Source organism: Orycteropus afer, unplaced genomic scaffold, assembly GCF_000298275.1.
Source record: "Orycteropus afer afer isolate SDZICR_OR568_19922 unplaced genomic scaffold, OryAfe1.0 scaffold00042, whole genome shotgun sequence".
Taxonomy (NCBI): domain Eukaryota; kingdom Metazoa; phylum Chordata; class Mammalia; order Tubulidentata; family Orycteropodidae; genus Orycteropus; species Orycteropus afer.
This window is the reverse complement of record NW_006921629.1, coordinates 10,681,892-10,696,561: the sequence shown is the minus strand read 5'-3', so window position 1 is coordinate 10,696,561 and position 14,670 is coordinate 10,681,892. Positions and strand designations below refer to the sequence as shown.

The following is a 14,670-nucleotide window of genomic DNA, read 5'->3' as shown; positions in this document are numbered from 1 at the left end:
AATGTAGAATCTGCAAAAAAAAAAAAATTCCTTTCTATTGAGATATAACATAAAGTACATAAAGTAAACTAATCCAATGTGTACAACTTCAAGCATTTTTTTTTTTAACATTTTTACTGTGGTGAAAATACATATAACAAAACATTTGCCCGTTCAGTAATTTTCACCTTTTCTATTCAGTGACATTGATTATGTGTATCATGTTGTATAACTGTCACCACTATCCTTTTTCAAATTATTCCACCACCGTTGACAGAAACTAAATGCCCTCCACCCCACTTCTGCTCACCCCTGGTAACCACCAATAAGCTTTGACCTCTATACGTTTGCCTGTATCATCTAAGTGGAATCATACAATATTTGTCCTTTTAGGTCTGACTTATTTTACTCAGCCTAATATTTTTAAGATTCATCCATGTTGTAGCAGGCATCAGGATTTTATTTCTCTTTATGGCTGTATAATATTCTATTGTAGGTAAATACCACGTTTTCTTCTCCGTTCATCTGTTAAGGGTCATTTGTTGTTTCCCCTTTTGGTTATTGTGAGTAGTGCTGCTGTGAACATTGGTGGACATGTCTCCCATTCACTCTTTCATCCACTCCAGTGTGTCTTCATCTTCTTTTCGAAATTTTTATTGTGATTTAGGTGAAAGTTTACAGAGCAAATTCATTTTCCATAGAATAGTTAATACATATTTCGTTTCATGGCATTAACTACAATTCCCCACACTGTAACAGCTCTCTTCCTACTTCCTCCCTATAGTTACCTCTTCCCTGTGTCCTTCTTTCTTATGCATTCCCGCCCCCTGAGCTATCTCCCTGTGCAAATACTGCCCTTCTGTTTCCCTATGAATGATTGTTCTGAGGAGTGTATTTACCTGATGTAAATGTTCACCCCATGTGCCTGTCTATTGTTTGACTGGAAGCCACAGAAGTGAGTTCAGTTCCAGACTGGAAGAGTAACTAGGGGCCACAGTTTCGGGGGTCTCACCCAGGTACCTCCATGTTGCCAAATCAAACAGATACTTTTCTGTGTGCAGTAAACACTCAGCAATGCTCATCACAGTTGATTCCCCTCTCCTAGAGACAGGAGCTCTGGTAGCATAGTGGCTAAAGCACTTGACTGCTAACCAGAAGGCTGGCGGTTCAAACCCACCAGCCACTCCTCGGAAGGAAGGTTGGGCAATCCTACTTCCTTGTTGTTCTTGCTTCGGAAACCCAAGGAGGGGTCACTGTGAGTCGGGGCCAACTCGACAGCACATAACAACAACAACAACAGAGACATACCTGGCTTCTGTAACACCACACCTTCCTGGTTTTCATCTTACCTTGCTGACCATTCCTTCTCCTTTGCTGGCTCCTTCTCCTGTATCCTCCTTCAAAGCTATAGTACTGCCATCAGCCTCCAGCCTATACCCTCTTCTCTTTAGACTCTCATAGATGATCTCATCCATTCCTATGGATTTAAATGCCATCTCTATGCCGATGGCTCCCAAGTGTACTTCTTACCTCTGGGCTCCAGTTTGGTATCTCCAGCTGCCAACTAACCATCTCTTAAGACTCCTCTTAGCTTTTCCCCCTGTTTCCCTGGCCCCTCCAGTCTCACAGCAGTGCCTTCCTCCTCTCAATTATTCAGACCAGAGCGTGGAAACCACCCAGAGTCCTCCCATCCCTTCTCCCTCACACCCAGTCCATCATCTTGCCCTGTCACTTCCCCGTCCCACACATTGCTCCAGTCTGCCTCCTGTTCTCCACCTCCATGCCCTCACCTTTTCTGGGCCCCTGTCTTAGTTTCCTACTGCTACTGTAACAAAAAATATTACAAGTGGGTTACTTTGCGGAACAGGAATTAATTTCTTTTACAGTTTTGGAGGCTGTAAGTGCAAATCAGGGTCTCAGTGCCTTTTGTGGGCCTCTCACCTAGTTTCTGGTGTTTGCTGGTGATCCTTAGGGTTTCTTTGCTTCTAGACAGGTCCCCACATGGCATGTGTCTTCCTCTCTGTGTGTGTGTCTTTTCTGTGCCTTTCATAAGATACTACTCAGAAGGGATAGGTTTGGGACTCACACTACTCTGGCATGGCCTCATTAACAAAAGAAAACCTTTATTTCCAGACAAGGTACAGGGGTTAAGATTTCCACATGTCTTTTTGGAGGACACAGTTCAATCCATAACAGCTCCCAGCATCTCTCCCTGGATGGCACCCACAGTCTTTGCTTCCCTGCCCCCTCTCCTCGCTCTAATACAACAACAACCAGTTGCTGTTGAGTCAGTTCAGAGCAGAACTGTGCTCCAAAGAGCTTTCAATGCCTGGTTTTTGGGAAGTAGACCTCCAGGCCTTTCTTTCAAGGCACCTCTGGGTGGACTTTTGCTTCAATAACAGTTTCAAATCCAATTATGTCACTCCTGCCTTCCCAGGTACAACAGGCAGGGAAGGGGCCTGGCCCTCTCTCCCAGCCCATGGCTCCCTGGCAGGAACCCTGAGCCCTGAGGATAAGCCCTTTTCAGATCTGTCAGGTCCTTGGCCAATGCTCTGGAGTTTGGTGCCAGGATGGCAGTATCAGAATGGGTGGGGGAAACCCAGGATCCCCTAAGGGTTGAGGAGAGCCCTAAGGGGGCAGTGAGAAGTAGTAAGGACATTATTGCCACTTAGGAGCACCTCCTGTGCAGCTGGCCTGGGGCTGAGCAACTCAGATGCACTGCTCATTTAGTACTTACTGGAGCTCTGGTAGCATAGTGCCAAGGCACTTGACTGCTAACCAGGAGGCTGGCGGTTCAAACCCACCAGCCACTCCTCGGAAGGAAGGTTGGGCAATCCTGCTTCCGTAGTGATAACTGCCTCGGAAACCCAAGGAGGGGTCGCTAGGAGTCGGGGCCGACTCGATGGCAAACAACAACAATAACAACAAGCAGCCAGTAAGGCAGGTGCTGGGACTCCGGGTTTCCAGACGAAGAGACTGAGGCCTCAGGAGGGTTAGTGCCTTGCTCAGGTTGCCCAGCTGAAATGTACTCCCATGAGAACTGGTCCCAAACCAGTCAGTACCCGCAGCACAGAGCTGTGTGTGTCCTAGCCTCCGGCCCCTGACTCCACAGAGAGTCCCCCCAGTGAGGAGGCAGTAGGCAGGATGGGCGAGGGCAGGGGAGCCCTGGGTTGCTCAAATAAGGGCCCCTGAGAACTTAGCCCAATTAGTATGGCATTCCTGGCCAGGCCTGCTCCGGGGGAGGATGAAAGCGGAAAGGTTATTCTAACAAGGGGCCGCCCACTTCTCAGCTGAGAGTGATCCTGGTGTGCTGGGAGGACCTGGAGTGGGTACATAATTCAGCATGTCAGGAAGAGAGCAACAGCTAAAAGCCAAGCCAGAGTGAGGAATGAGATAAGACGGCGCCATCATGCAGCCTGGGATGTGTGCGCCTCCTCAGAAGAGGGTCCCTGCTCTCTCTTGGTAATGGAGTGCCAGGGATGCTGTCTATGAAAGGGGCTTGGGCTGTCAGCTCCGTCGGTGGTCATACAACATCCATGTATGTGAGCACGTACACGCATTCAGGTACATGCATACACATACACAGTCGTGCACACGCACAAAGGAACACAGAAGGATCCGTGAACATGCACAGAAATATACACTCTCACCTACGCACATTGATAAATACACACAGCCATGAATGTACACACCCATAGATATACACAGACATGCATACAGATACACCCACACACATGTGCACATAAACATGCACATGCAGACACACATATCCAACATGGATACACATTCAGATACATGGATGCACACAGATGCGCACACGTCACATGTGCATACACATCACACGTAGACACAGTGTACACATGCAGACACATAACACAGGCTCAGTCTGGGCCCAGGCCTGCCTCCTACCTGCAGGCGCTGGGCCCAACGTGTGAGTGTTAGAGAATACACGTGCCTCACGCCTGACTGTTTGTCCCTTCTCCTTCCTGCTCCCAGAGCATTTTTCTGTTTTGGCACAGTCCTGGTTCCCAGGTGGGGTGATCAACTTGTTCTGGTTTGCCTGAGAATTTCCCCATTTTAGCACTAAACATCTCTCATTCTGGGAAACCTCTCAGTGCCAGGCAAACTGAGTCATCAGTCACTCTGCTCCCAGACCTCAGGAAGACCCTGAAATGTATCCCCTTCCCAGAGTTCTTTTCACCCTCTAACCACCCCTGTGATGGATCCAGGAGCTCTTGGAATAGAGCCAGGGCGGAGTCTCTGCTCTTATGGGGCTCTGCAGCTCCTCAATATTAATAAGAACCTCGGTGTTTATTGAGCACCTACTGTGAGCCAGGTCTCGGGCATAGGTCCTTCTGAGCATCATCTCTCAAACCTCCCAGCAACCCAGAAAGACCTCGTTCATCCAGCTGTGATCTCTGTTATTGAGCACTATGTACCATGCATCATTCTTGGCCCTGGGATACAGCAGGGAACACACCAGACAAGATCACTGCCCTTGTGGAATTGATGTCTCTGGTGGGAAGAGGCAGAAAAGACACATGATGAATAACTAAATCTGCGTAGTATATTAGAAGAGGAGGAGTGCTACAGCAGAAGTGAAACAGGGAAGGTTGGCAAACTAATACAGGTTGTCAGGAAGCTCTTGCTGAGAAAGTGACCTGGAGGCAGAGAGCGGAAGGAGGTGACGACAGAAGCCAGGCGTCTATCCGTGAGAAAATGTTCCAGGCAGAGGGAGAAGTGTGTGCGAAGTTCTGGAAGCAAAAACATGCCCAGCATGTAAGAGGAACAGTCAGGAGACCAGCGTAGCTGGAGTGGGGAGTGATCGAGGTGGGGAGGGAAGAGAGGAAGCAGGGCAGATCCATGGAGGATTCAACTCTTGGGCCATGGAGCTATGGATAGTTTTGAGCAGAGGCGTCATGTGTTCTCACTTAGACTTTAGCTGGTGTTAGAGACAAAGGGTAGGGGCAATGGTGGGAGCAGGGAGACCAGGCTGGACCAGGGTGGTGGCAGTGAGAAGTGGAAGGGTTCTGGGTAAGTTCTGAATGTTGAGCTGATGGGATTTCTGATGGATTGGGTGTGGGGTGTGTGCTCTTGGCCTGAGCAGCTTGACGTGAAGGAGCTGCCTTCACCTGAGATGGAGATGTGAGTGGAGGAGGCTTGCGTGGCTCAGGGAAGCTCTGTTCTGGACATACTTTGCTTGGCAAGCAGATGGGGATGTGGGGGAAGTAGGGGGATACCGGCATGTGCAGATGGAAAGGGTCCAGGCTGTTGCTTTAAATATTGTCCCCATTTTACAGATGAAGAAAATGAGGCCCCCAAAAGCGAAGTGACACACTTATTAAGTTGGGGGGGTGGGTAGGATTCAAACCCCTATCTCTCTGGTTCCAAAGCTCGTGCTGGTCCCAGTGATCTGGACTATGCCAAAGACAGGAAGACCCCCAGCCACACTGCCCACCACCTGAAGTGTTAGCAGCTGAGGAGGGAAGCCCTGGCTGGCTTCCTTGTCTCCAGGGCTGGGACAGGCTGGGGGACAGAGCACTCACCAGGAAGTGGCTAGTGCTTGGGTGTGGCTCTGAGGGCTGGTGCCAAGTCCCTGAGGCGCCAGCAGCCCTGAGAGCACAGCCGGCCTGGCCTGAGGCCGTTATCTGACCTCTCGCTGCAAAGAGAGCACTTCCCCGGCAGAGCCATTTGGTTAGCATTGATTGGTTTAGAGAAAATCATCTGGCAAGCCTGGGGGCAGGGGGATCTCAGCCCTTGGGGGAAGGAGGACAAGGAGCAGAGCTAGGATTGACCAAGTGGCTGATCCAGGCTCAGAGAGCCCCACAGACCTGCCCAGGGGACCACGGGATGCCCCCCAGGGTCAGTGGAGGGAGAGGAAGCCCCTTCCGTTCTGGGAGGGCCAGACTCAGGTTGGGCTGGCGTCTGGCCTGAGACGTCGGGGTCTGGTTGAGGCTGCCCTCCTGGCCCCAGGCAGCGTGGAGCTGGGGGCAGTGCCCCTGGTTGGGAGTCATTTGATCGAGGCCCGCCTCCACCGCCTGCTCACAGCTTGTGACCCCCGTGAGCCGTGTCACCTCTGTGTGCATCAGTTCCCTCTTCCCTGAAATGGAGCCCCGGCCCAGGGTTGTTGTCACTGTCGGATTACCCAATAAGCAGGGTAAGCGTGGGCTTACTTGTGTTTGGTTATTAATTTAGAGTGAACAATTTCACATTTTTTCACCACATCAAAGTGTCTGCTTCTAAGTATGGCTGGCGTCTGTCTCTGTCCCAACCCTATAGCACCTTCCTACAGAATCAAAACCTCTTCAAGTTTAAAATCCCTGACAGGGGTGGAGTACCCAGTAAGCAAGGTAAGCACGGGCTTACTTGTGCTTACTTACTAATCTGTACTGAATCATATTTTTTGTGAAATTATTCACTGCAGATTAGTAAGTAAGCACTAGTAAACCTGTGCTTACCTTACTTTATTGGATAATCCACTTCAGGCTGTTGTGAAGATTCGCTGTGAAGAACTTGGTGCACAGACAGTGCGAGGTCCCCCTTAGTTAGTGCCCTTCCCCCCCCAGGGTGGGGAAGTTGCAGGGGCCCTGCCAGCTAAGCTAAAGATACAATATGCTTGGAAGCTTTGGTCACTTAGAGCCAGTGTGGGAGGAACAGGATAAGATGGGCTGCCACTTGCTTCCCCACCACCATGCCTTTGCACACACTGTGTGTCTTTTGTTCTTCCACTCCTCCTGCCAGGTCTGGCCCTCACAGGACCGTCAGTAATCACATCTGGGGGCTGCTGAGTGGACTGGTGAGGTGCTTGTCCCTGCTCAGGCCACTTGCTTTCCTGGGGGTGGAGACCACAGGTGCCCGGCCAGCAGGCAGGGATTTGGGGGTTTGCAGGAAGGAGGCATGAAAACAATACCAACTTTCCTTTTCTGAGCATTATCTGCACTGGACACTGGGCTGAGCACTGAGTTCACATCCTCTCATTGAGCCCTTAAGGCAACCCAAGGAAGCAGGGCCCCTTCTTGTTTCACTTCACAAATGAAGTACTGCAAGAGATGAGGAACTTACCTGCATCACACAGCTGATGGGGCCAGAACAGTGTGGGAGCAGAGGGCTTTATGGAGGAGGCAGCGTGGAGCAGAGTGGGCGGGGCAGGGCCTTCCCTGAGCCCTACCCTCCATCCCACCACTTACTCTGGGCCCCGGCCTCTGGCCTGACTGCCTGGTGGTGTGAGATCCCCCATCTGTTAGTGAGCAGTGAGGGCTCCTGCTTGCTCCTGCCTGGCACCTCAGACATCCAGGACTCAGGCAGCAGGTGCTGAATGGAGGAAAGAAAGAATGAGGCTGCCGAGATGCAGGTGAGCTCAGCTACGAGTACGTGCTGCAGAGAAGCAGGACAACCCCAAGGAAGGCTTAGGGGAGGCCCAGCCTTCTTTTCTTCAGCCTGTCAAGCAGATCGGCCTCCGCCTCCACCCAGGAGCTGGTGAGGAGGCTGGTGGGTGGGGATGCGAGGCCCACCATGGAGACTTGGATCCCTGCTAATTTGCAATCTTAAAATGCACAGCAAAGACACCCGCCACATTGTTAGTGCATAATCAGGCAATCAGTGGGTCAGGGCTCCCATGGCCCACACAGGGGGCACAGGAGAAGCCCGGCGATACAGTGCCAGCCTCCTTGGGAAGAAACCTGGCCAGGCAGTGATCTGGGGCCAGGGTACCCACTGGCTTGGACTAGGGGTGCCAGAGGTGGGTGGGGTTGGCTAAGACACCTGGTGTAGGGCCTTGGAGATGAGACCAGCTTCCAGGTGGAGGGGTCCCTGGATGGTGCAAATGGTAAACGCACTCAGCTGTTAACCAAAAGGTTGGAGGTTCAAGGTACCTTGGAAGTCCTGGGGCTCTACTTCTGAAAACCCAGCCATTGAAAACCCCCTGTGGAGCAGTTCTCTGGCACACCTGGGGTTGCCATGATCAGGGATTGCCCTGAGTCAGGCAGCTGGATGGAGTACTTTCCAGGACAGAGTAGCAGGCTCCGCTGAGGCTGCACCACCCCCCAGTGGGAGGGGCAGGGATATCTCTGACATGGGTCCCCTGGCATCTGGGCAGGACTGAGGACTCAGAGCAGCTTCCTTGGGGCTTGACCCCACTAACCTACCTTCCGAGGTAGGCAGTCGGGGGGAGTGACTGTCCCACACCACGCCCTGTGGTCTACTGCTCCATTCCTACCCCTAGGCCCCGATGTATCATGTTCTTCCTTGGGGTAACAAGGATGTAGCTCAGCCTTTGTGGTGAGTGTTAGCAGGGGTCCCCACCTCCTTTTGTACTCATCTCTCAGAGCAGGGGTCCTCCTGTCACCTTGCCCTTGCTATCTGACCCCTTCCACCTGCCATTCACATGTTGGCTACCAAGTCTACAAGTAGTTTGTGGGGAGTCTGGCTTTTTCACTTAAACCAGGGTCTGCACCTGGTTTCTCCCATGCCCCACACCCCTAGAGGCACCTGCTTTCTGTCTAAGGGGGTGCATGCAGCTCCTTGTGGGGACCTAGCTTCTCGGGGGACTCTTGCAGAGAACCATATCCCTGGGGTCTTATTGAGACAGAGCCACACAGGAGGCAAAGGAGGGCTGTCTGTGCCCACCCTGGGTCAGGGGGCAGAAGAGCTCCCCCGTCCCCCGCACACGGTGGCCCTGAGGATCAGAGAATCCAAAGCAAAAGCACTTAGTAAACTCCAATAAGCTGTACAAATGTCAGGTGGCATTAGTGCTGAGCCCACCACAACTCGCCCATGCTCGTCCCCCACGGAACATCTCTACAGCCATAAGCGTTAGAGAAGGGAATGCGTTTGTCCTTGCAGGAACTTGAGTGGGGGGGTCCTGGTGTTGCACCCTCTGTGGGTACCATGAGCTCAGGTTGTGTGGCTGAGGCCCTGCCCCCTTCAGTCTGAGCTGTGGGACACTGAGGGCCCTTGAGCTGGGTGACCCCCTGGACTCCCCCAGATTGGTAGGGTGGAGGCACCTCCCTGGGGGAGGGTCCTGCAGGTTTGGCCTTCCTAGAAGATAGCAGCCCGGGGACAAGTGAGGAAGAGGGACTGAAATGAATACTGGGCTCTCTATAGGGTGTAGCCAGTATGGGCCGGGCCCTCCTCCCAGCCCTGGGTGGGAGACTGAAGGCAGTGGGCAGGTTTCCAGATAGTCAGCTGGGTTTAGAGCCCAGGTTCTTACCCCCTGCCTCCCCCGACCAGCCTGAGGTGGGCAGTTGTGGGGCAGGGGAGGAGTGGGGCTAGAGGGCAGGCTCAAGATCCTTCTGGGGAGGGTTGGCGTGGACATCATGTCCTACTTATGTAACAAGGAGGCACTGAGGCTGAGGGGGGCATCAGCCTCAAGCCCAGCCTGCAAGCTACCCAGCAGCTGGGAAGACTGAAGCCACTGTGGAGGCCACACAGAGCCTAGCCTGGCATAGAAAGAGACCTTGAAGCTGCACCGCCACTGACACCACCACCACCAAGGTCATAATTGCTCTGAAATTGCAACCGAACCCAATTATGCAAAAACAAAATTATGTGCAATGATTTTTATGTGTTGCAAACGTTCGGTGAAGCTGGGTGATTACAGGGGGACGGGAAGCAGCTGCCACTCTCTGGGAGCCCATAACTTCCAACAGCTGGGAGCTGTCACTTATTTACGATGATGCTATTGCTGCCAGGAATGAGGAAGTAGCACTGGTGTCAAAGCCTGCTTGGCCAGGAGCCTGGGAAGGCAGCTGAGGCAGTATCAGGCCTGGAGGCCTGGCCAGGCGGCCCAGCATCCAGAGCAAGGTTGAGCACGAGGCTGGCCCCAGAGAGGCCCGGTGGCTTGTTTCTGTCTTCCTACACTCTCCGAGTGCAGATGGCAGCAGGAGGGATCGAGTGAGCTGCCCCAGGCGCCTAGGCTCTCTGGAGAGGCTGAACTGACCAAGCTAGAAGAGAAGGGGCTGGAGGCCAACCTGGTTAGGAATGAGATGGCTGCTTGGTCCTCCAGGGTGGGGGTCTGCAGGCCTGGAGCCGGCCCTCCCGCCACTGGCGCGCCTGCCGGGCTGCCTGGGGCAGCTGCGATCCTGGAAAAAGGCAGGTAATGACAATTGTCCATAATGAGCCAGCTACATTAATGAGCATGGGGCTATTATCCGACCACAGGCTGGACACATCCGAAAATAAATTATTTTAAGGGTCCATTAACGAATGCCTAATTAATGCCCAATTAGAGGGAAGCTACAGAGGAAATGCTCCGGACTGTTGTAAGGCAAGGCCTGGTTTGGAGCCACAGCCTGGGAGCTGAAGCGAGGCAGGGAGTGGGGAGGGGGCAGAAGGTGGGCTGGAATGGGGGGGTAGCCCTGGTGCCACCCCTAGTCCTTTGTCACCTGTGTCCTCTCTTTTATCCTCAGCACAGCTCTGTGAGGGGGAGCTATATTCTATCTACGTTTTAGAAGTGAGGAAACTGAGGCACAGAGGAGATGTCATTTATTTGAGGACGTGGGAGACGTTGCAAATGGGACTTCCTTCTGGAGAACTTTGGTGTCATGCATGCTTTGCTGGTTGCTCCACATTACATTAACTTTGTTAGAACAAGAGTCTGCACCACTATCTGTTAACACAGATGATGAATGGCAAGTCAATGGCAGAGCCGGGATGTGAACTGGAACCTGCCTGGCTGACTGCCAATGGGTTAGGAATACCACCCTGGATGGACTGATTAGATCTGAGGGGCGGAGCTAAGGGATTTGGGGGTGGGGCTTAGAAGTTATTGGTGTGGTCAGGACTTTGACCCACATCTTCTTTGCACTCTACTAACCTAAACAGTAAGGAGCTCTGGTAGCATAGTGCCTAAGGCACTTGACTACTAACCAGAAGGCTGGCCATTCAAACCCACCAGCCACTCCTCAGAAGGAAGGTTGGGCAATCTACTTCCGTACTGATAACTGCCTTGGAAACCCAAGGAGGGGTCAACGACAACAACCTAAACAGTAGCAATTTGAACTCACCAGGTGGCACTGAGAAACTTGATCTGCTTCCATGAAAGTGGGTGTTGGGTGCCACTGAGTCGATTCCAGTTCTGACCGATAGCGACTCCCATGCTGTGGAGCAGAACTGACCTACAGGGTTTGTTTTGTTTTTAATAATATTTTGTTGTATTTTTGGTGAAAGTTTACACAGCAAATTAGATTCCTGTGTGACAATGTCTACACAAGTCGTTCAGTGACATTATTTACATTTTTCACAGTGTATCAACATTTTCTTAAGTTCCATTCTGATCGCTCTGTTTTAAGTACTCTAGTTTCCCTCCTTACCTTTGCTTTAGAGTAAATGTTGACCTTTTGGTCTTATATAAATGGTTTTTTAAATAAGCACTGTAAACACAAGTAATATTCTTTATTTTGTGTACCAATATGTTATTTTGCTAAAAGGTGATCTCGGGATAGTTTCGTTCAAGGTTTAAAGATCAGGGTGATAGTCTCAGGGAGTCTTCTAGTCTTAACTGGTCCAGTAAGTCTAGACTTTTTAAGAATTTGAGTTCTGTTCCACATTTTTCTTTCACTCTATCAGGATCCATGTATTTTGGCCCTGATCAGAATGGTTGATAGTGGTAGCCGGCGGGGCACCATCTAGTTCTTCTGATCTCAGGGTAAATGAAGCTATATAATTCGTGGAGGCTCTTAGCCCTGTAAACTAGTTTCTTCTCAGAGACTTTCATTTCTTTCTTTCTCTTTTGCTCCTGATGAGTAGAGACCAATAGTTGTATCTTAGATAGCTGCTTGCAAGCTTTTAAGACCCCAGATACTACTCACCTCACTAGGATGCCAAACCCATAGGGTTTTCTTGGCTATAATCTTGATGGAAGCAGATGGCCAGGTCTTTTTTCTGTGGAGTCACTGAGTGGGTTCAAATCACCAACCTTTCACTTAGCAGCCAAGTGCTCAACCACTTGTGCCACCAGGGCTCCTTTCCATAAACATTATAGTCAAGAAAACTCTATAGAACAGTTCTGCTCTGACACACACGGCATTGCCATGAGTCAGAATCAACTTGACAGCAATGGATTTGGGGTTTGTATTTTTTTTAAGAGGTGGGTACCAAGAAGTGGCAGGCAGGTATCTAGTCCCAGATAGGGTCCTGGCCTGGGCCTTGACATCTGCCTTCCTCCAGGCAGGGTTCCAGCCCCTCAGGGTGCCACTGAACCCAGCAAAGACAAGGACAAAATGCCAGCTGGCCCAGAAGAGTCACATTTCAGTCTCTATCCTGCATGCCATCTGACCCCACCTCCTCCCGCAGCCCCTGACCTGACTGTGTTCTCTCTTCCCACCAGGTAGCTGTGTGGAGCTGCTGCTGCTGCTGCTGGCTGGGGAGCTGCCCTTGGGCGGCGGGTGCCCCCGGGACTGTGTGTGCTACCCGGCACCCATGACAGTCAGCTGCCAGGCACACAACTTTGCTGCCATCCCCGAGGGCATCCCAGAGGACAGCGAGCGTATCTTTCTGCAAAACAACCGCATCACCCTTCTCCAGCAGGGTCACTTCAGCCCGGCCATGGTCACCCTGTGGATCTACTCCAACAATATCACTTTCATCGACCCCAACACCTTTGAGGGCTTCGTACACCTGGAAGAGCTGGACCTTGGCGACAACCGGCAGCTGCGGATGCTGGCGCCCGAGACCTTCCAGGGCCTGGTGAAGCTTCATGCCCTCTACCTCTATAAATGTGGGCTTAGTGCCCTGCCAGCAGGCATTTTTGGCGGCCTGCACAGCCTGCAGTACCTCTACCTGCAGGACAACCACATTGAGTACCTCCAGGACGACATCTTTGTGGACCTGGTCAACCTCAGCCACCTGTTCCTCCATGGCAACAAGCTATGGAGCTTGAGCCAGGACACCTTCCGGGGCCTGGTGAACCTGGACCGCCTGCTGCTGCACGAGAACCAGCTACAGTGGGTGCACCACAAGGCTTTCCATGACCTCCGCAGGCTGACCACCCTCTTTCTCTTCAACAACAGCCTCTCCGAGCTTCAAGGTGACTGCCTGGCACCCCTGGGGGCCCTGGAGTTCCTCCGCCTCAACGGGAACCCCTGGGACTGCGGCTGCCGGGCACGATCCCTCTGGGAATGGCTGCGGAGGTTTCGTGGCTCCAGCTCTGCCGTCCCATGCTTGTCTCCTGAGCTGCGACGTGGCCAGGACCTAAAGCTGCTGAGAGCTGAGGACTTCCGGAACTGCACAGGGCCAGCGTCCCCACACCAGATCAAGTCGCACACGCTCACCACCACCGACAGGGCCGCGCGAAAGGACCACCATCCACCCCATGGCCCCAGCAGGGACAAGGGCCATCTACCTGGCTCCCGGCCAGGCTACAGGAAGCCAGGCAAGAACTGTACCAGCCACAGGAATCGCAACCAGGTCTCTAAAGGGGGTGCCGGAAAGCAGGCCCATGAACTGCAGGACTATGCCCCTGACTACCAGCACAAGTTCAACTTTGACATGATGCCCACCACGCGGCCCAAGAGGAAGGGCAAGTGTGCCCGCAGGACCCCCATCCGCGCCCCCAGTGGCGTGCAGCAGGCCTCCTCGGCTGTGTCCCTGGGGGCCTCACTCCTGGCCTGGATACTGGGGCTGGCGGTCACTCTCCGCTGAGGACCCAGGGTGCTAGCACCCAACACTGCCACCTGTCCACCAAGGAACAGAATTTCTTTTCCTTTTTTTTTTTATAACAAATGGAGGATCTGCTGGATTTCAGGAAAAGGTTGGTAGAGGCTTTGATTACTGCCTGGGCCCTGCCTGGTGGATTATAAACCCAAAGTGTACAGCCCCAGGTGGGAGGGGATCAGCACATGTCACCCAGCTGTCCCAGCCAGCCCCTGCCCAGCACCCATGGACAGTGTCCACTCCAGCAAGGCAGTAAAAGACATGCAAAATTAATCCTTCATTTGCTACTATGGGACAATTGCCCCCATGAGAACTGGGCTCTGTGGAATCCTGATCATTTGGGGAGATCTGAAGGGTCCCCGCTGTTGCTGGAGGAAACAGGACTCAGAGAAAAATGAATGAGGTTCAACCAAGAGGCTGGTCAGCCAGCAGTCTGGGAACACATGCGCGGGTGGCATCTTGGCTCCTCCCTGGGGCCATTCGACCAACCTGCCCTAAATGCAACCATATGCCACCTTCCATCCCTCTCTTGGGGGTAACGCCTCTCATTCCTGATGTCTCAGGCAACCCTGGCAGCCCCAGGCTCAATTGCCAGGGCCCAAGAACCAATTACCAAAGGAAAGATCATCGGAGGCTGAAATTTAGAACTTCATCAGGTGCAACGAGGTTCCCACAGAAGGTGCAGTTTTATAATTATGTCCACTTATCTATATATAGACACACACACACACACACACACACTCTCTCTCTCTCTCTCTCTCCATATATATATATATACAGATGCACAGATTCCCCTGCCCCCACTCCTTTACCAAACTGTATGTCTTACATGTTTAAAACTATATGGAAAACTATATCTGCTGAACTAAAGATTGTATTGGTGATTTCTAGCAAGAAAAAAAATGGTTATAGAATTTCTGTCTAGAATCCTAACCTGGCAACAGTTGTCCCCATGTGGCCTTGGCTTGCCAGGGGCCTGAGGCAAAGTGTCATGGGGAGGCTAGGGTGAAGGGGAGGTGGCAGGAATCACATCAGGGGACC

The 14,670-nt window shown here is 52.2% G+C and overlaps 1 protein-coding gene across 1 annotated transcript in view; it reads left to right on the top strand.

The window, feature by feature from the left end:
* Window positions 1-13,617, top strand: part of RTN4RL1 (reticulon 4 receptor like 1) — a 31,222-nt gene extending 17,605 nt beyond the window's left edge. Inside the window, exon 2 of the mRNA XM_007937449.2 lies at window positions 12,305-13,617. Coding sequence (XP_007935640.2) covers window positions 12,305-13,617 — 1,313 coding nt within the window. The remainder of the gene's footprint in view (window positions 1-12,304) is intronic.
* The last annotated feature ends 1,053 nt before the right edge of the window (window positions 13,618-14,670 follow it).